Source organism: Natrix helvetica, assembly GCF_964273705.1.
Source record: "Natrix helvetica genome assembly, chromosome: 1".
In the NCBI taxonomy this organism is placed as follows: Eukaryota; Metazoa; Chordata; class Lepidosauria; order Squamata; family Natricidae; genus Natrix; species Natrix helvetica.
In genome coordinates, this window is record NC_138548.1 from 347434319 (window position 1) to 347457645 (window position 23327).

General features: G+C 44.3%; 1 protein-coding gene across 1 annotated transcript in view; it reads left to right on the top strand.

The window, feature by feature from the left end:
* CLIC1 (chloride intracellular channel 1) overlaps positions 1-20261 on the top strand; it is a 61198-nt gene extending 40937 nt beyond the window's left edge. Inside the window, exons 2-6 of the mRNA XM_081961412.1 lie at positions 10293-10402; positions 12168-12293; positions 13063-13169; positions 15624-15805; positions 19911-20261. Coding sequence (XP_081817538.1) covers positions 10293-10402; positions 12168-12293; positions 13063-13169; positions 15624-15805; positions 19911-20072 — 687 coding nt within the window. The 3' untranslated portion in view covers positions 20073-20261. The remainder of the gene's footprint in view (positions 1-10292; positions 10403-12167; positions 12294-13062; positions 13170-15623; positions 15806-19910) is intronic.
* Positions 20262-23327: the final 3066 nt, after the last annotated feature.

Consider the following 23327-nt stretch of genomic DNA (forward strand, 5'->3'; position numbering starts at 1 on the left):
GAGTTTGACACCCCTGCTACAGGGTGTTAAATAATTCCATTTGGATCATGTCCTTCATCTTCCAGCCTTTCTTTAGCAAAACAAAGGGCAGTTTCAGGGAACGTGGTTGGATGATAAGCTAAATTAAAGGCTAGGACCTTTTGGTGAGGTTGGGAGGAACCTGATAAATTAGAGGGCAGGATTGAGCCTTTTTAGCTGTTTTTAACTGGTTTAAATAGTAGAAGGTTTTGATTGTTGGTATAACGGGGCCAGAGCAGTGGTGAAATTCAGCCAGTTCTATCCGGTTTGGGCGAACTAGTAGTGCTGGCTGCAGGAGGCTCCGCCCATCCACCCGGACATCATCATGTCCCGTTTTTGACGCTCTGCGCATGCACAGAGGGGGCACATGTGACCAAAGTGAGCATGTGCAGGCGCGTGCTCACATTTGTGAACCGGTAGCGAAGGTAAGTTGATTTCACCCCTGGACTACAATCACATGCAAGGGAGATGGATGGTCATATACGCTAATCGAATAAACAAATGTCATAGAATGAGGAAGTTGTTAAATACAACGGGGAGCCATACTGATACTTGTTTTCAATCACAACATGAACAACATTTTTGTCTTGGCTCTGTCCATGTTCCTCTGCACGACCTGCTTGTTGTTGTTTTTTGGGCTGTAGCCTCTGTTTTGTCACTTTTGTTGTGAACTGCACCCCTGATTCAGCCAAGGCAGTGGAATGGTTACAGGCTGATGGGAGTTGTGTTGCTTGTAAGAAAACCGGAGTGAAATGGAGCGAAATGAATAAAGATAAGTCGAGGGCTGGGCACATAAGGAGCTTCTGACGGCTTAGAGTGGAATTTCCTGTCTATAAGGCTGAATAGAAATTCTTCTTTTTGGCAATCCTTCTCGAGTCTCGGGATGAGATCAGCTAGGGAAGCCCCCGCCCCTGTCTTCCCCCGATGAGAGGAGACAGGCAATGAATACAATAATTCAGTTTTAGTTCGAACATCTTCCCCTGCCTTGCGTGAAATATTCACGTAGCCCCTTTACCCCAGGAGTTGATTGAAATCGTAATTTTATGGCTCATTCTCGCTTGATCAAGTTCCAGGAAAGGCATATTTTCTCCATGTAAAGATTTGCAGTTTGGGGTTGGGTTCCCCCTCACCCCCCCCTTCCTGAGCCACTGCAAGAGCCAGTTTTAAATTAAAAAACGAGTAGTTCCTGACAAAGACAGATGGCGATTTATAACTGGTGAACCATAAGGGAGAAGAATGTCCGTTTAAAGCTCCTTGCAGTGGTTTTCGGCAGAAAAGGAGGGATCGGGGGGGGGGGGGAGGATTCCCCCACCCTTTACTGGTAAATTCCTCCTAAGAAATCCCAAATTAAAAAATAATCATCCTAAACTGTGTCCAGTCATTCTGATACATAATCCTCCATGGAGGGGCATTCTGTAAGCATTCTGCTTCTTTCTTTCTTTCTTTCTTTCTTTCTTTCTTTCTTTCTTTCTTTCTTTCTTTCTTTCTTTCTTCTTTCCTTCCTTCCTTCCTTCCTTCCTTTCTTTCTTTCTTTCTTTCTCTTCCCTCCTTTCTTCCTCTCTCTCTTTCTTTCTCTCTTCCCTCCCTCCCTTCCTTTCTTTTATAAATTTATTCATCTTATGCCACATTTATTACTTTAGAAAGAACTCAATGAACATATCTAATACTCCTCCCTCCTTCTATTAATACTCCTTCGCTATGACAACAACCCTGTGAAGTGGGGGGGAGGGTTGCGGGGGGGGAGACAGAGACTAGCCAAAGATCACATAGCAGGGTTTCATTCCTTAGTCAGGACTAGAACTCACCATCTCATGATGCCTTAACTAGACCAGACTGGGACCCTTTATAGTTCCCAAAAACCCTTAAAGTGGGCAAGACCTGAAATTTTGATTGTGGGGTTTTTTTCCCTTTCCTTTTTCCTTCCTTCCTTCCTTCCTTCCTTCCTTCCTTCCTTCCTTCCTTCCTTCCTTCCTTCCTTCCTTCCTTCCTTCCTTCCTTCCCTCTTCTTTCCCCCTTTTTTTTGCATTTTGAAAGAGGTGAAATGGGCTTAAAGGATTTAAAGATTGCACTTCATCCCTTAACATCCATGCTCCCTGGAATCATTTTTCCATATTTTGGAAGCTCTCAGCGTTTTAATTCCCCGGGTTCATCCAAACTACTGAGCTGCAGATGCTGGGAGCGGACATCTGCTGAACGTTACAAATAAGCCACCTGCTCCTGCAGCATCTTAATCCAGCCAGTAGCATCTCAGAGATTTTCAGGTTCGCATTTACTTTCTTCATCCCCACAATATCAGCCTGGGAAGGGCTAAAATAACCATGACTCTTCCAAATCTCTCCTGGAGCGCCTCGTCCTCCGCCACAATGCTGCCAAGAAAACGGCCAACTCCCTTATTCTTTGCACAGGCTGGAGGGCCCATTCATCCCAATGACATGGGTGGCAGCTTGTAAGGCGGCCATTTTGCCTCCCGATTTGCTCCTTGTTTCGTTCTGTTTGAGCGTCTCCGTGGCAACCCCGCTAGGCCACGGATGCAAATGCTGTCCAGATGCAAATGTTCTCTGAGCGCAAACGCTCTCTGTGGGCTCCAGATTAGCTTGTGGGTTTGAGGGGAACCCGGTCTGTTCCCATAGCAGTGGATTGACGGCTGTTGACCTTTGTGGGGAGTGTCATTTGCCTATCTCTAGGATTGCTGTATAATGACCTGGCCGATTGCCTCCAGTCCTTGGCAACGGTTGCTAAGAGAGTTCCCCATGGTCTTGGCATCCTCCGACTGCCCCCATGAGGGCTGTCTTGTGGATCAAGCAGTCAAAAGGACGCCTTCTTCTTTGCTCCTGTTGTTGTTCTGAGTTATCAGTCGTTGCCAGCCCGGCTATAAATCAAGTCTTAAGTAGCACATTCGATGCACATTAGCACAAAGTGCCCAACTCCAAGAAGGATTTATTTATTCTACTAAGCAAAGAGTAGCGGAAAGAGTCAGGCTACAAGCCTTGAAGTGTCTAAAAAACTCGGATTCTTCTCCCAGAAGGTTCCCTGAAGGGAAGGTTGAATCTCCTTAAATGTGATTCCCCAATTGTCATTTATAATGTGAGTTAAACATGAATTATTTTATTGATTGATCGATCCGATTCATACGGCCACCACCCACATCGCATAATGACTCTGGGTGGCACAGGATGTTAAATGTGCGCAATTAACAAACTTTTCAAAATGCCGTAAATTAAAAACACACAGCGGCCGGGGAATCATAAAATGGTTTTTCAACATGGTTAAGAAGTGGGCTCAACAATCACCTTTCTCTCTCACACACATACACACTTCCTTTTGTTGAATTGAATAATTCACTAATAAATAATCAAGTAGAAATTGAACAAATGTGGAAAAGGGAAATGCCAGTTGCTGCACTTGGTGCTGTGCCAAAGATTTGGGAAAGCTCTTGGATACAGTCAGAACGGAAGGAATCTCAATTTGTCAATTACCAAAAGTCACAGTATTTGGAACAGTGCATTTATCCGTGATGTCGAAACTATGGCACGTGTGCCACAGGTGGCATGCGGAGCCCTCTGTGTGGGCACGCGACGTATTCCCCCAGCACAGCTCCACCATGCATGCGTGCGCGTCTCCTACCGGCCAGCTGATTTTTGGGTCTCTGCCGTGCATGCACAAGGTGCATGCAGGATATGCATATGCATGCATGGGGGTTCATGCGTGGGTGGCATGGGGAGTGTGGGTGCAGCGTGGGCCCCCGTGGCCCGTTTTTGGTCCCAGGAGGTAGGGGGGAGGCCTGCTAGGCCCAAAATGGGGCACGGGGGAATTGCATGCGAGGGGGGGTGAGCACAGGGGGGGGAGGTTGTACGTATATGCACAAGGGGGCGGGGCATGCAGGGGGTATCGTATGTGCATTGCATTATGGGTGTAGGCAGGCGTGCTGTTACGTGCACACACCCGCTTTTGCCACGCGACCACAAAAAGGTTAGCCATCACTGGCATATATTATGACAATGTTCTTTTTTTAAAAACAATTTTTATTTGTTTTTGAACAAGGACAAACAAACATAAAAATAAAAATAAAAAAAACCCATCTTCCATTACAAATTGTAGAACGTGTGTCAGTTGGTTAGAGTATTTCCATGCATCTCTTCCATAGTCACCACCTGCTTTTCATATCAAATGGCATATTTTAAATTCACCTATATTCATGTATATCACGATTATTATATCTCAACCTTAATTTGACTATAATTGTTTTTACGTCCTTTTATATACAATATTCAAAATCTAGAATAGGATTTATATGATCATTCCATTAAATCATCCTAAAATCATCCAATCGCAATACATAACATATTTATAACATATTCTAGATAAAACTTTTAAACCTCCTCTCATAATCTCCATGTGTTGTTTATATAAAATTTCATATTATCAAAATAATACATCTATATATATTGTTATCATTATTAATCATTATTTAACTATAGCTATTGGCGCTTCATTTTATACATACTACTAGTAAACTAAATTTAGCTTAGTTTTTATTATACATTTTCATTGCATCAACCTGTATCCCTCCAGCAATAGTATGGTCTTATATCTCTTGCCATTTGTAGCATTAATGTTCTAGTTACTTTCCTAATAAATCTTGTATAAACCTCCCTTAGCAACATGTTGTTCCTTTTGTGTCTCACAAAAGCTTGAAATCCAACACCTGCTCTTTCCATCAGCTTATCTTTGGTTATCGCTAGTGCTTCTATCAAGATTTCTCTCCTTATCTCCGTCAATTTTTCTCTCTTCTTCTGTGCTTTGAAGTCTGGGGTAGAGTTCCAATCCATCCATCTCCCCTTTCCATATTCCGCTCTTGCCATTACCAACCACCCTCACTTTGTTGTCAGTATGCACAGTTTTCTTATCTCTTTGCTCATTTTTTTCTTCCATCTTTTGAACTCTGTCCTCCACTTTCTTCATTTGGTAAACATCCTCAGTTTCTCCATCAGATTTTTCTGTTTTGTATTCCATATCCTCCAATCCCTTTTCAATTCTCTCTGTCACAACTAATATATTTTGAATTTCAAACATAATCATTTGCAATGTTACAGTTTCTTTTTCCTGCTGGGCCATTCTTTCAATTTTGCAGATACTGCCACTATAGGGTTCAAGGCCATTTTAATAAACTTCAAACAGGTTCATTTATTATCTATGAAGTCAAAATGTCTTCCCTCCAATAGCTAGTGATAGAACTTCCAAAAGGCACTTGTATAAACAACTTGTGCTCTTCTTACTATCTCAGTAAACAAGCTGAAAGAACCTTGAATCTCAAGTGATCAAAGAGAAAGAAGAAAAAACAATGTATCCAGCCTCCAGCCTCTAAGTGGCAGTGTAACTGCTTTTCCTCCTGTTGTTACAACCCCCTTTATAATCCTTCTTATTTTTTTCTTTATATTCCAAGCTTAAGAAAGAGAAAAAAACCCTTAAATGGAGATCAAAAACAATCCAATCAATCAAATCAAGCATTATAAAAAAAGGAGAATTTTAATCCATAGGTATAAGCAAAAGTGAAAAAGAAGAAGAAAGAATTAATCTATTCAGTTTAAAAAATAGGGAGCCCCTGCAAAATTTCCATCCGTGGGGAAAAAAATTAAGAAACTGGATAACACACTAAGTTCAGTGCAGATCAATCTTGCTGCCTACAGTCTTCTGTCTTCAATCTTAACAACTTAATTTTTTTTCTTGCGTAGTCTCTTCCTCTAATAATAAAATTTCCTCACCAATTCGACACACTTTCTCTTTCCGCTTTCTTCCCGTTCCGGAGCTGTCCCAAATTCAGCAGCTTCATTAGCTGCGTTTCTGTCGCTGGAAAAAAAAGGCTATTTCCTGGATCTTTCAGGGACTTTGCGGTGTTCCTGAGATCTGCAGGAGGTGCCCTTCTCAATCACCGTCTCTGTGTGACGTTTTAGGTCCAAATGGACCATCCAGCAGCAGAAATTTGACTGTGGTCTCAGAACACCAAGATCGCACATCGTGCTGTCACGACGTCAGCTCTCTTCTCCATGACAATGTTCTTTGGTTGACCTACATCTGATTGTCAAAAAATACTATAGCCAATCAGAACTATCATAGAAAATGAAGAAGTTAAAGTGCTCTGGGATTTTAGAATTCAAACAGACAGCCACCTGCCACATAGCATGCCAGACTTAATAGTTTCCTAGTAGGGGTCGGGGTGGAGTCTGGATAGTGGATGTGGAAGTACCTGGAGAGTGCAGAACAGAAGGGAAAGAACTGGAGAAGATAACAAAATACGAAACCTGCAAATAGAAATAGAATGACCGTGGCAAAAGAAAGCAAAGATAGTGCCAATAGTAATAAGTGCCTTGGGTGCAATCCCAAAACAACTGGAGCACCACTTGAATACCATTGCCATTGACAAATTCACCCTCAGTTCAATTGTAAAAGGCAGCTTTACTAGGAACATATTCTGTGATGATATCCCTAACACCATCAAACATCAACATCTGCCTATCCCTGGTCCTTAGGAGGAACTCGATAGGTGGATTTAAAAAAAAACCAAATCTAGTCTGAACATCTGGGTGACTGTGCAGTGAACAACAATAATAAATTTTTGCTCTGGTCCCTCTAGGTCAGGGGTATCAAACTGGTTTGCTTGGGGAGGGCGGATTGGCATTGCAGTTGTCCTCCACAGGCTGGGCGGGGTGGGTGGGAGAGGAGACAGGACAGACTGCCTCCTGCAGCACCCTGGCAGCCAACACTGGCCACGGGGGGCCACCCCGAACGTCCCCTTTGCCCCGTTTTGGCAGGCAGAGTGCTGCAGGAGGCTGTCCAGCCTGAAAATGGGATGCACAGGGGGGAGAGCCCACACCCTATCTTTACTAGCAGAGTCACTGCGGGCCAGTATTATTTCCAGGCCGCCACCGCGGACCGGATCTAAGCCTTGAGTTTGACACCCCTGCTCTAGGTTTTCAAAATAAAAACCCCTGGCATTCCAAATGCCATGGCTGGAGGAAGGGGGGGGGGGCGATGTAAGCTTCTAGTAAAAGAAACGAAAACAACTACAGGTCTGTAGTTAAAAGTTTATACTAGGAAGCTTGGGGTTAATAAGGCTACTTCTCAGAAAAGTGAAACTTTAGTGGTAGTTACACTGTGTTTTACTGGAAAAGACTATGCTACCATGAAAATCATATCACCTGGTGACTAATGCTGAATTTGCATCGTAAGAAGAGCTCTGCATACTTATGGGGTGGTGTTTGTAACCTTTGTGACTGCAGAGATGGCATTTTTCATGGTCACAGGAGGAAAAAAAAAAGGCCCCAGCAGTTTCTTTATCGGGAACAGCAATAGTTGTAGTGGAACTGTGTTTTGGTAGAGTTTTCTGAGTGACATTTGTAACAAATTGCCAGTAATTCTGACTCATGGAAAATGCAGCCTTTTTTTAACTCAAAGGAGGGTTATTTCAGTTTCCTCTTGCATCTTGAGGGTTGGCTGATGCACAACGTAGTTGCATCTCAAACCCTGCTGGGATATTTTAGCCTCTAAAAAGGCTTTTAGATTCTACACTTTTAGAAGGATAATTCATGGATGAGAAGAAACTGGTATATTTGGTTTTCTGCTCCCCTAGGTTGTACCTGTTCCCATCTCCTAAATATGAGTATCTCTCCCCCTCTCTCCCCCCCTCTCTCCCCCTCCCTCCCTCCCTCTCTCTCTCGACCTGGCTTGGTGTTGGCCCTCATGGAAAAGCCTGGGTAGAACTTGTTCTTGATTGTGACATGTTTGTGATTGTTTTCATTGCCTGAGGCTGTAGTTCTCTGTCTCCGGTATGATCAAAGAATAGAATTGCACACATACAAATCGCATTATGCTTTGGTTTACTTTTAAGGCATCCTTCTTTTGTTCTCTAAGTTGAACAATCACCTTAATACAGGTATTCCTCAACTTGTGACCTTAATGGACAGTTAATTACAGCCACACGTTGTTTGCAGTCATTCAGCAAGTCACTGGACCTATTTTTTTTGACATTTTTTGCAGCAATTGTTAAGTTAACATGGAGGTTGTTAATTGAATCCATTTTACTCAGTGGGTATATATATATATATATATTTTAACCACAAAGCGGAAGTGCTAGAAACTGTCAAAAAAAACCCATTGAAAATTGTGACTATGGGATGCTAAAGATGAGCTAGTTGTGATTGTGATGCCACAAAGATGCATTGGTTGCCATATCTTCCTCCCTCCCTCTCTCTCCCTCCCTCTCTCTTTTTCTTTTTCTCGCTCTCTGTATCTTCAAAATCAGATCATAAATAACTTTTTTTCTGGGTGTGAATGTGTCCTGTAACTTTGAACAGTTGCTAAGTCCAACACACCTTTCCTCCTTTTATGTTCTCTACAACAGAAACCCCGTGAGGTGAATTTGGCTAAGAAAGATTCACCCAGATGGCTTTCATGGCTAAAGAGGGACTAGAACTCACAGCCTCTTGGTTTCTAGCCTGGTGCCTTAACCACTAGACCAAACTGGTGCTTTATAGTATATGCAGAGAACAAGAAAACTTGTTTTGTCCAAGGAATTTATACTATATTTGGAAATGGAGAGCCCCCCCTCCCCCAACTGTCTCTCCAGTTGCGCCTTCAATTTGAATTTCAGTTGAAGTCGTTTTGCTTCTCATCCAAGAAGCTTCTTCAGTTCAGGGTAGAACTGAAGAAGCTTCTTGGATGAGAAACGAAACATCTTCAAGGAGAAACAAAGGAAGTCCAGTTGCCTTGTGAAAAAGGACCTTTGGGATTGGGTAGTGCCATGTTATGTCTTTGAGCCAAGGCAGATGTTATTTCTATTCTTCTGGGGTTTCGGGGATGAATTTTGTCGAGTCTTACACCAGAAAATTACATTAACATCCGGCTTAAACTCATTTAACTCATTTGGATGAATTTCCTGCCTCTGAAAGATGGCAGACTTTGCTGCTGTTTTTCTGTACTTGTGGTCGGAAACCTCAGTGGGCTGGAGGGGAGAAAAAAAGGTGAAGTGACATCAGTCTTGCTCGGTAAACAAGATAGGAGCCACAACCAGATGACCGAATTCCACTTTATTGTAGAACTACATTGACAAATCTTGAAAATCTGAATGTATATCTATATTTCCCTCATCTCCCTTATAGTCTGAGACACTGGGGGGAGGGTAGTGTCTCTTTTCATCCTCTTGCCACACATCCACCATCCACTTATGGGTTAGGCCAGGGATCTGCAACCTTAAACCGTTTGGACCTGTTTTTCACAGAAAAGAAAACACCGGGAGTTACAAAACCTGGGTGGGCGTGGCCAACTCAACATCACTTCTACCCAGTCACATGACCTCCCTCAGCCACCCCGACCCGGGTTCTGTGGCCCTAGGCCTGATTGATCTCTTGGTAGGCTCACTTCGCCAAATCTTTCCCATATGCCTTTATGTAAATGAGGTCTGCACAAGTATAGATTACCCACCCCTGATGAAACAGAGAGGGGGATCTTAGGAGGAGCAACTTGGATGTAATGAGAAAGCCAGGGACAAGCAGCCAAGATTTTGTTTTAGCGTAGAACAGGGGTGTCCAAACTTGGCAACTTTAAGACTTGTGGACTTCAACTCCCAGAATTCCCCAGCCAGCCATGCTGGCTGGGGAATTCTGGGAGTTGAAGTCCACAAGTCTTAAAGTTGCCAAGTTTGGACACCCCTGGCGTAGAAGGAAAAAAAATGATGGTGGAATTAAGTAGAAATACCAGGTGTTTTGGAAGAAGCAAGAAGGAGTGCGATAAAAGTAAAAGAAAGTATATGTAAGAAAGGCTGGGCGTGAGAGAGGGAGAGCGGAAAGGAAGAAAGAAGGAAGGGGGGAAAAGAAAGAAAGAAGGAGGGAGGGAAAGAAATAAAGGAAAGAAAAAAGAAGAAAAGGAAGGAAGGAAGGAAGGAAGGAAGGAAGGAAGGAAGGAAGGAAGGAAGGAAGGAAGGAAAAGTAAACTGTTTGGCTGTTCCTGATATAAAGCAATTCTCTGAGGGTTGTCAGCCTATTTCTGTGAAATGGCACCACCTAGTGGTGTTGACAGGGATTGCTGACTTTTTCCCCAGCCATCCTATCCTCTCTTTGAGGAAGTGAGGCCCTGCCGTTCTCCTGCCCAGATAAACGAAAACTCTTGTTACTCCTTTTGCGGCCAATTCCAGCCCAATGAGAGCTATAGACCCGGCGTGATTTCTGCTGAACTGTGTGTTACTGTATCTAAGCCTCGCTTTTTGGATTGTGCTCTTGCAGGCTGGCAGCGATGGAGCCAAAATTGGGAATTGCCCCTTCTCCCAGCGACTCTTTATGGTTCTCTGGCTCAAGGGGGTGACCTTCAATGTCACCACGGTGGACACCAAAAGGTAGGTGAGACTCCACTAATCCTGTCCTATTCCCCCTGACGCTATTGGTCAGTGGAGACTAAAAGATATGAAGAACGGTTGCAGGAACTGGGCATGGCTAGTCTAATGAAGAGAAGGACCAGAGGAGACATGATAGCAGTGTTCCAATATCTGAGGGGCTGCCACAGAGAGGAGGGAGTCAAGCTATTCTCCAAAGCACCTGAAGGCCAGACAAGGAACGATGGATGGAAACTGATCAAGGAGAGAAGCCACCTGGAATGAAGGAGAAACTTCCTAGCAGTGAGAACAATTAACCAGTGGAACAGCTTGCCTCCAGAAGTTGTGTCTGCTTTATCACTGGAAGTTTTCAAGAAGAGACTGGACAGCCACTGGTCAGAAATGGTGTAGGCAGGGTGTCCTGCTTGAGCAGGGGGTTGGACTAGATGACCTACAAGATCCCTTCCAACAGAGCGGATTTGATTTAAATCAAGTTGATTTAAATCACGATTTAAATCACTAGTAAAAAGGTTTGATTTAAATCATATTTTTTAAAGAGGAACTGTCATCTCTGTCCCGCAGCAGTTTCTCCTCTGACCCGCTGTTGACTTACTGACAGCCCCAATATTGCAGAATATACAGCTGCATAACTAAGCGCCATTTCATGCTGAATAAACTAAATTATTAATGTATCTTAAATAGAAAACTATCTTTAGATAGATTTTGTTTGACTCCAAAAGGATTTTATGGAAATAAATTTGATAAAAATAAAAGAAAATCAGATTTTAATCAAAAAATCCGATTTAAAGTTTAAAACATCCAATTTCATAGAATTTTTTTTTAAAAAAGCATTGATTTTTATCTACCCCGCTGCCAACTCTGCTAATCTAATCTATTCTAATCTAATCTCTCAACATTCCCAGCTAGATCCCATTCAGTTCTGGGAACTGAAGTCCCAAACATATGGAAAGAAATTGGTTGGGAGGGCTGGTCAAACTCATGAACATATCCAATTTATGTTACAGGTTTAGTGATCTTTTGAAATTACAATAGCCCTGGGAAAAAAAGTGACTGATGATCCTAGTATTGACACTTAAGCAACCATTGCTAATGTGAATTCACCACCAGCGACGTCCCGGCAAACAGTCTTTCAAGGGTGTATTGCAACCACAGACCTTATCAGCCTTGGAGAGCTGCCAGGCCAATATCTTCCAAACGCAATGCTGTACAAAACAATACTTGGCAAGGAGTCTCTGAGAGTCAAGAACAAACCTTCAAACTAATTAACCTAACTAATTGTCTCCTTCAAACTCCTCCCCTCTTTCGCTCCTCTTTATTCCCTATGGGAGGGGCCATTCATCTTCCACCCGTGCCTTTACTCCCAAGAGAGTCCTTGTTCCTTAACTGTTCCCTTCTCCTGGCAGCTCTGCGCATACACACATCGGGAACAAGCTCCAGCTGTTCTTCTGCCCCATTGATCTCCGGCTCCAAAGGCAGCTGATAAGTGGCAGATGGCCCTGGCTCCATCTCTGCTTCTGACACAGAGCTTTTCATCCAAGAAACTTCATCCATTCTGATGGCGGGTGGGGGTGGGAGGAATGGAAGGCATAGGTTCTGACAGGATGGAGGTGTGTGTGTGTGTGTGTGTGTGTGTGTGTGTGTGTGGAAGGATTTTATTTCTTTGCAGTCATTTGGTCGTTAGCCCTCTCTCTGAGAGCTGTTGAGGCCACTTGGGGCTTCATTGGTATCCATTTTTCATTCCTTGCTTATGTTTCTCTCTTCTTTGTAGGAGAACCGAGGCTGTGCAGAAGCTCTGTCCTGGAGGCCAGCTCCCATTCCTGATGTACGGGACCGAGGTCCATACGGACACTAACAAGGTTGAAGAATTCCTGGAAGAAGTTCTGTGCCCTCCTAAGTACGAACTAAACAAAGTGTTCTGACCTAGGTTTTCCCAAGAGCAGGAAGCAAACTCCTTGTCCCAACCAAAAAAAACCTTTTATTAATTTACTGTGAATTTTGCTCATTCACAACCAACAAAGTCTTTCAAGGCAGGATTTACAGTCACAGACCTTATCTGGCTTGGAGAGCTGCCAAGTCAATATCTGCAAAACTTGACAAGGAGTCCCTGAGAGTCACGAACCAATTAAGCGAACTAATTGTCTCCTGCAAACTCCACTCCCCTTTCGCTCCTCTTTTATTTCCTCTGGGAGGGGCCATTCATCATCCACCTGTGGCCTTACTCCCAAGTCGCCCCCTGTTCTTTAGCTGTTCCTTTCATCTGACAACGCTGTGCATGCACACACTGGGAAGAGGCTCCAGCTGTTCCTCTGCCTCACTGATGGCTGACTCTGAAGGCAGCTGATAACTGGCATGCAGCTCTGGTCCCCTCGCTGCCTCCGACGCAGAGCCCTCATCAGAGCCTTCCCCAGACTCCAGGACTGGCCCACGTTCCTCCCCAACCTCCTCACTGTCCGAATCTGCTGCCAGCTCTGTTGGCAGGCCACAACACAAAGGGTCAGCTTTGAACCAAACCTGGCAGCAGCCATTTTTCTGTTCCTCAGTTGCCACACAGAGGGGGAAGGGGGAAGGAGCCATCAAGCTGATTGGCAAAGTGGATTTGGGGAAAGAATTTCATATTATTACTATCAAATCCCATGGAATCTTTTTGTGTGCTTCTTCCTTAGGTATCCAAAGCTGGCTGCTAATAACCCTGAATCTAACACAGCTGGCCTTGACGTCTTTGCCAAATTCTCTGCCTATATCAAGAACTCAAACCCGTCTCTCAACGCCAGTGAGTATTTTGGACCACAAGTCCCCATTGCTGTTCTTACGTGATGGCTTAACTCTTTGGGAATTCCTTTTCCTTGCTTCTTGGTTGAGTTGTGTCCCTCAATCTTGCTTTTTCACTTTCTTCTTTTTCTTTTGGCTTCTCTTCTCCAATCCAAAATTCTTCGGCTCATTTCTCACAAAGTGTCACTTGTACAATATATGGATAACCAACAGGAGAAAGTAAGTATGTTTGTGGGAAAACTTAACATTTGTAAAAGTGTCTGGTGGCTGTATGAAGGTTAAGGAAATGCTCTCAATTGGGGAAAGGAAAATAAGGCCAATAAGGGACTGCCTATTTAAAAAAAGGGAGGGGAAAAGGAGTGAACCGAGGGCAGAATGGAATAGATCGGCGTGAAAATGGGTGTGGCTGGCCAGCTGAATTCTAGGGAGGGGAAAAGGAGTGAACCAAGGGCAGAATGGAATAGATCGGCGTGAAAATGGGCGTGGCTGGCCAGCTGAATTCTAGGGAGGGGAAAAGGAGTGAACCGAGGGCAGAATGGAATAGATCGACGTGAAAATGGGCGTGGCTGGCCAGCTGAATTCTAGGGAGGGGAAAAGGAGTGAACCGAGGGCAAAATGGAATAGATCGGCGTGAAAATGGGCGTGGCTGGCCAGCTGAATTCTAGGGAGGGGAAAAGGAGTGAACCGAGGGCAGAATGGAATAGATTGGCGTGAAAATGGGCGTGGCTGGCCAGCTGAATTCTAGGGAGGGGAAAAGGAGTGAACCGAGGGCAGAATGGAATAGATCGGCGTGAAAATGGGTGTGGCTGGCCAGCTGAATTCTAGGGAGGGGAAAAGGAGTGAACAGAGGGCAGAATGGAATAGATCGGCGTGAAAATGGGCGTGGCTGGCCAGCTGAATTCTAGGGAGGGGAAAAGGAGTGAACAGAGGGCAGAATGGAATAGATCGGCGTGAAAATGGGCGTGGCTGGCCAGCTGAATTCTAGGGAGGGGAAAAGGAGTGAACAGAGGGCAGAATGGAATAGATCGGCGTGAAAATGGGTGTGGCTGGCCAGCTGAATTCTAGGGAGGGGAAAAGGAGTGAACAGAGGGCAGAATTGAATAGATCGGTGTGAAAATGGGCGTGGCTGGCCAGCTGAATTCTAAGAAAACAGCAGTCAACTCTACAATATTTGGTAATAGCTCCCAAGTGGAGTTTCTCATTAGTTGTTTATTTATTTTTATTGATATGAATTTATAAGCCACCCAGTAGCTCCCAAATAGAACTACTCATTGGGTGTTTGCTTATTTATTTGTATTGATATGAAATTATAAGCCGCCCAACTCCAATGGATTCTCACCATTTCTAACTTTCAACTCCATTCTCATCGGTGTGTAGCGTAACGTTCTTTGTGCTTGCAAATCGCTTCGACCTGCAAAATCACCTGTCAGTTACTTCATTTCTTCTTGTCTTTCATCTTTACTAGCTAAATCTTTTCCTCCGACATTATTTGTTTTTTGTTTTTTTTAACGTGGATACAGTTCAGAGGCTACCCGACTCCAAATGACTCTGGGCAGCTTCCGTTAAAAACAATAAGAACAATTTTTAAAATGAAACAAAAAAACAAACAAACATTGTTGTCCACCATTTAATTGTCCCTCATTTCCCACCGGTGGCTATGATGCCCCATTTTGAGTTCAACCCCAAATCCTAGAAGTGGAATCCTGTTCCTGCCCTCTCACTAATGTTCTTCTTTTTTTCCAGTTCCATATCTTGAATCTCACTCGCCCTATTTGCTTTCTTCTTGGATACTGTCAAGCTTGCAAGTAATCCAGACCAGAAGTAGATCCAGGATTACTAGCTCCATCTTTATTGTAAGGTTACATTAACAGAATCTTCCGAGTCTGAAAGTACCCCTCCTTTCCCTCCCTTTCTTCCTTCTTTTTACAACCTTGTAGTCTCTTCATTCGGGGTAGAGTCGGGGCAACTGGATGGAGCTGAGCATTTACTGGCTGGATGCCCTTCCTGACACCTATATGGTGTTCACAGCAGATATTTTTTCTTTGCGCTGTGGGAGAAAAACATCTGCTGCTGCCTAGGATTGAACTCTCAACCTTCTGAGTGGGAGGCGAGTGTCTTCATCACAAGGCCACCATGCCATTCACTCTCTTCCCTCACTTTCACTTATGTCCCCCAAAATTAGGGAGGGTCCCTTCTGAGCTGCTTTTGCCCCCCCTCCTGCTTTGAACTCAAATTTTGTTTGTCAGGCTATTTATCTAGGCTACGACTCTACCTTCCCTCTCCTATTACTGTTGGCTTCCTCTCTGTATCCTTTGTTCGCCTTGTTCTAAACTTCCTGAACTTTTTCCCAATTCGGTGACGGATTGAATCCATCCAGCTGCGTTGACTTCTCCTTCGGATTTTTCACTGGTACCTCTTATCCCTCTTCCTTCCCACCCCACTCTTCAATCCCTAGACCTTGAGAAGGGTTTGCTGAAGGCGCTGAAAGTGCTGGACATTTATTTGATGACCCCTCAACCCGAAGAGGTGGACGAGAACAGCGCAGAAGACGAAGGCCAGTCCAACCGCAAATTTCTTGACGGAAATGAACTTACGTTGGCAGACTGCAACCTGCTGCCCAAACTCCATATTGTCAAGGTGAGAAACTTTTCAGAGACAGGCTGCCTGTAAATTATTGATGGGGAAAAAGAGCTGAGGGGGTGATTTACTCCACGCCCTATTCGAAAGCTTCCCAGAAGCAAAACGGGGGGGGGGGGGGGGAATGCTGAAAGAATGACATTTTTAGTCGCCTGGTTTTATACAGGTAGTCCTCGACCTACAACAGTTCACATAGTGACCGTTCAAAGATACAACGGCAGTGAAAAAAGTGACTTGTGGCCATTTTTCACATTTACGACCGTTACAGCATCCCCGTGGTCACGTGATTTACATTCGGATGCTTGACAACTGACTCACATTTATGACGGTGGCAGCGCCCCGGGGTGATGTGATCGAGAGGTGGGCTTCAAAGATTTTAGCAAGGGATTCTCTGCCAGGTTGCTAGGTGGGTGTGGCCATGGTGGGCATGGCCTAGTCGGCCTCCTGCACCACGGTTTTCCTCGAGCCTCCGGGAGGGTGAAAACGGCCTCCCCAGGCTCCAGAGACCCTCTGGCGGCTGGAAATGGATTTCTACCCTTCCCGAACATCCGTTAGGCCCATTTTTCGCCTTCCCAAAGTCTCCCTGTGCGCCCTGCACTTACCTGCATCCGAAACGGGCTGCGTGGGGACTCCTTGGAGGGGCGGAGTGGGCGGGGCCATCCAGGAGTGGGGTTTGGGGGTTCTCTGAACTGCACAGAATCTTAGTTAGAGGTTCTCCCGAATCCCTGCGAACCCCCAGCAGCCCACCCCTGATGTGATCCTCTTTTGCGACCTTCTGACAAGCAAAGTTAATGGGGAAACCAGATTCATTTAACAGCCGTTTTACTTATTTAACAACTGCAATGATTCATTTAACAAATATGCCAAGAAAAGCCGTAAAATGGGGCAAAACTCACTTAACAAATTTCTCACTTAGCGACCTAGATTTTGGGCTCAATTGTGGTCATACGTTGAGGACTATCTGTACAGAAAGGCCCAAAGACCTCCTCCAGAGCATTTGAGGCCCATCATATGAGTGTCATATTCAAATCTGAAATGCTGAGGGTGTTCCATATTTGGTGTATTCATCCTTTCTTCATCTGTCAGCTGTTACTTAAAGCTTTACCTTTTCCTGGGCTTGTGTGAGAATTAAGGAGAATATGCCCAACTGAGTTAAGGAGGCAACAACAGAATGGAAGAGAATGTTGCTGTCTCCTTACTGCCATATTTTCCTGAGCTCATGTAGCATCTGTGAGAGGCCAGGAAAAATTTAGAAACGGTTGACGGAGACAAAGTTACCACATAAGATTCAAAGCACTCTTGCCTACTTCAGATCTGATTCAGATCTATAGCATACTGTTGGGGTCCAGCAAGATCCAGTTGAGATGCTGATGGACTCGGATAGCGAGGAACCATTTGAGTCTGCCCTGGACGATGTGGAGGACCCTGTGCAGGGTTCAAACTCAGAGCAGGGACCAGAGAGGCTGGTTGGCCACCAGGAGGCGCCTGAGGCATGGAGCCGTGGGGAGGATCAAAGGCAGTTTGTCCCTGATGCTAGATTGAGAAGGGCTGAGAAACAGAAGCAGCAACTCCGTAGGCAGACTCACAGAAGATGATTAAGCACAGGTGGTTGTGGATTGGCCCCTCCCAAGAGAGATTATAGGTGAGGCATTGGGAGGGGACATTTGCAGGAAACAACCGTTCGAATTAGTAGTTAAGAAAATCTATCTGTATGTTCTAGCCATGTCTGTTCGTTCGGACTATCTGGGTTGCTTCATTTGAATTATCTGGGTTGCTCTATTGAACGTGAGTTGTCTGGGCCCTCAGCCAAAGGATTCGTTATCTCAGTAATTAAACAGTGGCCAACAGCCAAGCCTGTGTTCTGGTTTATTCACAGGCATGGAAAGAGGTGTGTGTGTGTGTCAGAACAGCGTACTATTATGATTTCCCCAAAATCTTAACTGAGATTTCATTATAAACTTTAACAACCTTTCATTTAGTGACCGTTCAGCTGCAAAGGCGCTGAAACAAGTGAGTTACGACCAGTGGTGGGATTACAAACGTTATCCTACCGGTTCTATGAGAGAGAATGCTTTGTCTATGTACTTGCACTTTGCACACACGCCTAACGTGTGCTTTGCATTTGCGCGCAGCACTCAAGGACCGCCTTCGGTGTCAGTGCTGGTGAGCTGAGCTATTTTTTAACTCAGCTGAAACGTGGCAATCCACTCTGCCACGCGAATCAGCTGAGCTAAAAAAAAACAAGGGAATATAGGACAGGGAACGATAGGGGCGGGAGGGCGAGGCCAGCCAGTGGTGGTATTTGCCAGTTCTCCAAACTACTCAAAATTTCTGCTACCGGTTGACCAGAACCAACTGAATACCACCTCTGGTTACGACAGTTTTTCACAATTGTGAGTGTCGCAGAATCCACATGGTCATGTGATCAAAATCCAGATGCTTGACGACTGGCTTGTATTTATGACAGTTGCAGTGTCCCAAGGTCATGTGATCATCTTTTGTGATCTTCCGACAAGTGAAGACAATAGGGAATCCAGATACACATAAACAACCATGTTACTAACTGAACAGTTGCAGCGATTCGTTTAAGAACTGTAGCAAGTAAGGTCATAAAATGGGGCAAAACTTTACAAGTGCCTGGCTGAGCAAGGGAAATTTGGGGCTCGGTTGTGGCTGTAAGTCAAGGATTACCCGTATCGGCATACTTCAGCAGTCAATTGTGGTCATAAGTCAAGGACTACACATATTGGCATATTGTAGCAGTGGGCTACAAACAATTCTTCATAAAACGCTAAGAGAGTCTTAATGCTATGTAGGTGCCAGTTTTATTTATTAATTAGATTTGTTTGCGGCCCTTCTTACCAAATACGGTTTCTCCGCAAAGAAGACCTATCCCCAAAAATAAGCACTAATTAAGACCCCAACCACTCCGTTGCACCTGGTTGCAAGGGGTGGGGCAAGGCCCACAGGTAAAAATCAAGCTAGGGTGGGGATGGGGGATAGTGGAGCTGCCCTACGTACCTTCAGACAGTTGCAGCCAGGACTCCCACGCCCTGACACCTGCCTCGCCTTGCTGGACCACTTCCTCTGGCCAATTGCTGCCATTTGCGTGCGTCGCCCCGGCCTCCATTTCGCTCTCAGACGTCTTCAGGAAAGGCCTCTGCAGGTGAGAAACAAGCTCTGGATTGATGCGTACAGCATCCCCTGGCCTCCCTTTTGCCATCGGAGGCACCGTCAGCTTGTTTCTTGGCTTCAGAGGCCTTTTCTGAAGACCTGTAATGGCGAAATGGAGGCGGGAGGGGGCGTGCTTCATGCGTGATTCCCGAGTTCATTTTTTGGCTGCAGAGGCCTTTCCTCAAGGCTTCTGATGACAAAACAGAGGCCAGGGGCACTCTGCGCGAGAGGCGGCAAGCAGCCACAGAAGAAGTGGGCCAACAGCAGCCATATAGGCACCTGCTGGGTGGGATTATAGAGGCCGCCACCGTGAGGTGAGCCTGTGCAAGACTTCTCCCCAAAATAAGACCTAATATGGCCTGTTTTGGAGTTAATAAAAATGACCGGGTCTTATTTTCTGCTGCATGATCAAATCAGAAATGGTGTGTACTAAATTGGATGTTTCAAGAATCAGTGAACTGAATGGGTCCTCTTTAAATCAAATGATCACATGACATTCCAGCACATGAGAGCACATGAAGGAATGAAGAGACTGAAGAAGAACATTGCTAAGTAGATTTTCGGCTATAACCCAACAAATGACAGGATTGTATCTATCAGAATTAGAGGATAGCAACAGCAATAACACTTAGACTTATATACCGCTTCACGGTGCTTTACAGCCTTCTCTAAGCCGTTTACAGAGTCAGCATGTTTCCCCCAACAATCCAGGTCCTTATTTAACTGACCTCGGAAAGTTGGAAAGCTGGGTCAATCTTGAGTCCCCGTCAGGATCGAACTCCAGGCTGTGGGCAGAGTTTGCCTGCAATACTGCATTCCAACCATTGCGCCACCGGGGTGCCTTCCTCACAGAATTCTTCCTCAAAGAACGTACCGATAGATCAGCAGGTTGAAACTGCAAAATAATGTATGGTTGTACACCTCCCAACAGGTGGTTTGCAAGAAATACCGTGATTTTACCATTCCTGAGGAATTCCGCGGCATCCATCGCTATCTGAAGAATGCCTACGCTCGCGAGGAGTTTTCCAGCACCTGCCCAGACGATGAAGAAATTGAATTAGCTTATGAGCTGGTTGCCAAAGCTTTGAAGTAGTAAACTTCTAAAATGTGGAGAAAGGGACACAGGGCTTCGCTGGCAGGGATTTGTGGTTTTGGGCACCTCCGAGGGTATTTTAACGTATGTATTTGTGTCTGGCCACCGGAGGGTGGGTGGGATGGGGGGAATGTCTTCTTGAGGGACAAGATGATTCAAATTTAAATATGAGCAAATATGAAATAAAAAAAATACATGTTTTTAAAATATAGGAAGTTTCTTGTTGTACTTGTTCCCTGCCCAAAGGAGGGGCCAATAATTACAAGGTGTTGCATGATACAATATAAAGAAGGACATGGGGAGACATGATAGCAGTGTTCCAATATCTCAGGGGTTGCCACAAAGAAGAGGAGTCAAACTATTCTCCAAGGCACCTGAGGGTAGAACAAGAAGCAATGGGTGGAAACTAATCAAGGAGAGAAGCAACTTAGAACTAAAGAGAAATTTCCTGACAGTTAGAACAATTAATCAGTGGAACAGCTTGCCTCCAGAAGTTGTGAATGCCCCAACACTGGAAGTCTTTAAGAAGATGTTGGATAGCCATTTGTCTGAAACGGTATAGGGTTTCCTGCCTAGGCAGGGGGTTGGACTAGAAGACCTCCAAGGTCCCTTCCAACTCTACTATTGTATTGTATTGTATTGTATTGTATTGTATTGTATTATTGTATTGTAACAACGATGGCTACATGAATATTGGGTTACTTCGGTAGTTATGAATAATTCTGCAAACCAGATGGAGGAAGCTACTGTATGTATGAATCCTGAGTTTTAGGTTATTCAACATTTCATGCTGGTTGCTCAGAAAAAATGGCAATGTTGCTTTGACAATTCAGAGGTTAAGCAAGATTGGGCCTGTTGAGTATGCAGAATAACAGAGATAGAAAGGACCTTGGAGGACTTCCAGTCCAACCCACTGCTTCGGCAGGAAACCCTACACCACTTCAGACAAATGATTATCCAGTCTCGACTTAAAAACTTCCAGTGTTGGGGCATTTACAACTTCTGGAGGCAAGTTGTTCCACTGATCAATCATTCTAACTTGTCAGGAAATTTCTCCTTAGTTCTAGGTTGCTTCTCTCCTTGATTAGTTTCCACCCATTGCTTCTTGTCCTACCCCAGGTGCTTGTAGAATAGGTTGGCCCCATCCTCTTTGGGGCAGCCCCTTTGATATCGGAACACTGCTATCATGTCACCCCTAGGCCTTCTTTTCATTAAACTAGAGACGTACCCAGTTCCTGCAACAGGCCTTCATATTTTTTTAGCCTCCCTAATCATCTTTGCAGACGAGAGGCTACCAGCCAACACCAGATCTGTAGGATAAGCCAGGAAGACAAAACACAGATCCCTTGGAAGAAAGCAAGACCAAGTCATTTTCAAACTGTTGTCAAAAACGTGTGGAAATGTAGCCATGAAGTCACAAGTTAATCCTGATTCTCCTCCACCCAAACTTTCCAGTTGAAGAGAACATTAAACATGTGTGACCCAGGTCAAAACTGATCTGTAGTGCTTCCCAATGAACCCTTTGGCTATATGGGGGGAAAAAACCCCAATTACAGGCTTTAATATATATTCTAGTTAAAGTTTAAAGAACATGAATTCTTTAAAATGGCCCCCAGGAACTATTCTTCTTGTCAGTTTGGAAGATGGTTTTCATTACCCACCAAATAAGTCTTCTCCGGCTTATAAAGACTATTGTGGTCATAAATTTTATTACATTATAGCATCTTAGCTAGAGGGTAACCAATAACTCTCAGACTGCAATATCGCTTGCAATCGGGTATCAGATTCTTCAGCTGTAATCTATAGACAAGGTGGCTCAGTGGCTAAGACGCTGAGCTTGTCAATCAGAAGATTGGGAGTTCAGTGGTTCGAAACCCTAGCGCCTCAAAACGGAGTGAGCTCCGTTACTACTTGTCCCAGCTTCTGCCATCCTAGCAGTTCAAAAGCACATAAAAAATGCAAGTAGAAAAATAGAAACCACCTTTGGTGGGAAAGTAACAGCGTTCCGTGCGCCTTCGGCATTTATTCATGCCGGCCACATGACCATGGAGACGTCTTTGGACAGCGTTGGCTCTTTGGCTTTTAAACGGAGATGAACACTGCCCCCTAGAGCTGGAAATGACTAGCACGCATGGGCGAGAAATCTTTACCTTAATCTATGGATTCTTGAATAACAGTAAGAATATTTCCCAGCTGACGTGGACTTTAACTCCAAGATCGTGAGATGATGAATATTGCCTTGAAAAAAAGAGGCTGAGAAAGTTTGATTTTGGGCAGTTATTTTTGCAACGTCAAGAATATCTTTTGAGAGATTGCCCTGGCCTAAAATAAGATAATATCCATGCTTGTGAATCTAAAATAATGTTTCTTTGAGTTCTGTTTTTCATCAGTTAAAGGATTTGTGTATTTTACAAAGGGTGGGAGATATTTTCCTTAAAATTTATGTTTCCTGAACTTGTTTTCTCTTCTTGGCAAGCTTGGGAAAGCCTTCGCACAACCTGATTTTTTGGGGGAGGACATGCATGTTGGACCAGTCTCATCCATCTTCGTTTTTTCTAGCATTTTCTGTCTAATGAAACATTCTTGAAACATGAAGCCTTGCAGTTGTTTTTTTAAATCTAATAAAGATGTTGCGTGCTGTGGATTTCAGATTCCTTTCCTGCACAGTTCTATCACCTCTTTGTGAGATGGTAGGTCACTGACTTTGATCACTGTTTCTTAAAGATGTCATAATTTCTCTAACTATTTCTCTATTGGTATTACTTAGCAATAGCCCTTAAAATGATATAATGCTTTACAGTGCTTTACAGCCCTTTCTAAGCGGTTTACAGAGTCAGCCTATTGTCCCCAACAATCTGGGTCCTCATTTTACCCACCTCAGAAAGATGGAAGCCTGAGTGGGATTTGAACTGCCAAATTGCAGGCAGCAGAAGTAGCCTGCAGTACCGCATTCTAACCACTGCACCACCGTGGTTCATGGTTTTACTTAGCAGTTAAACCATCAATCCACTTGAAATGTGTTATAATGTCAATAAAGATTAAATACACAAAAGAGGTCCTTGCCCTTCCCAGAATTGTTGAGAGTTGGGGGGCAATGCAAATTTGATGAACAAATAAACATGTTTACGTTTCAGATGTAGGCAGTAAAATTACGATAAGGATAATGAAATAAACCAAAGGGATAGTGAACTCTTCCGGTTCCTTTATCGCCTTCGAAAGCGTTTCCCTCTCCTTTTTAATGAAATGGTGATAGAA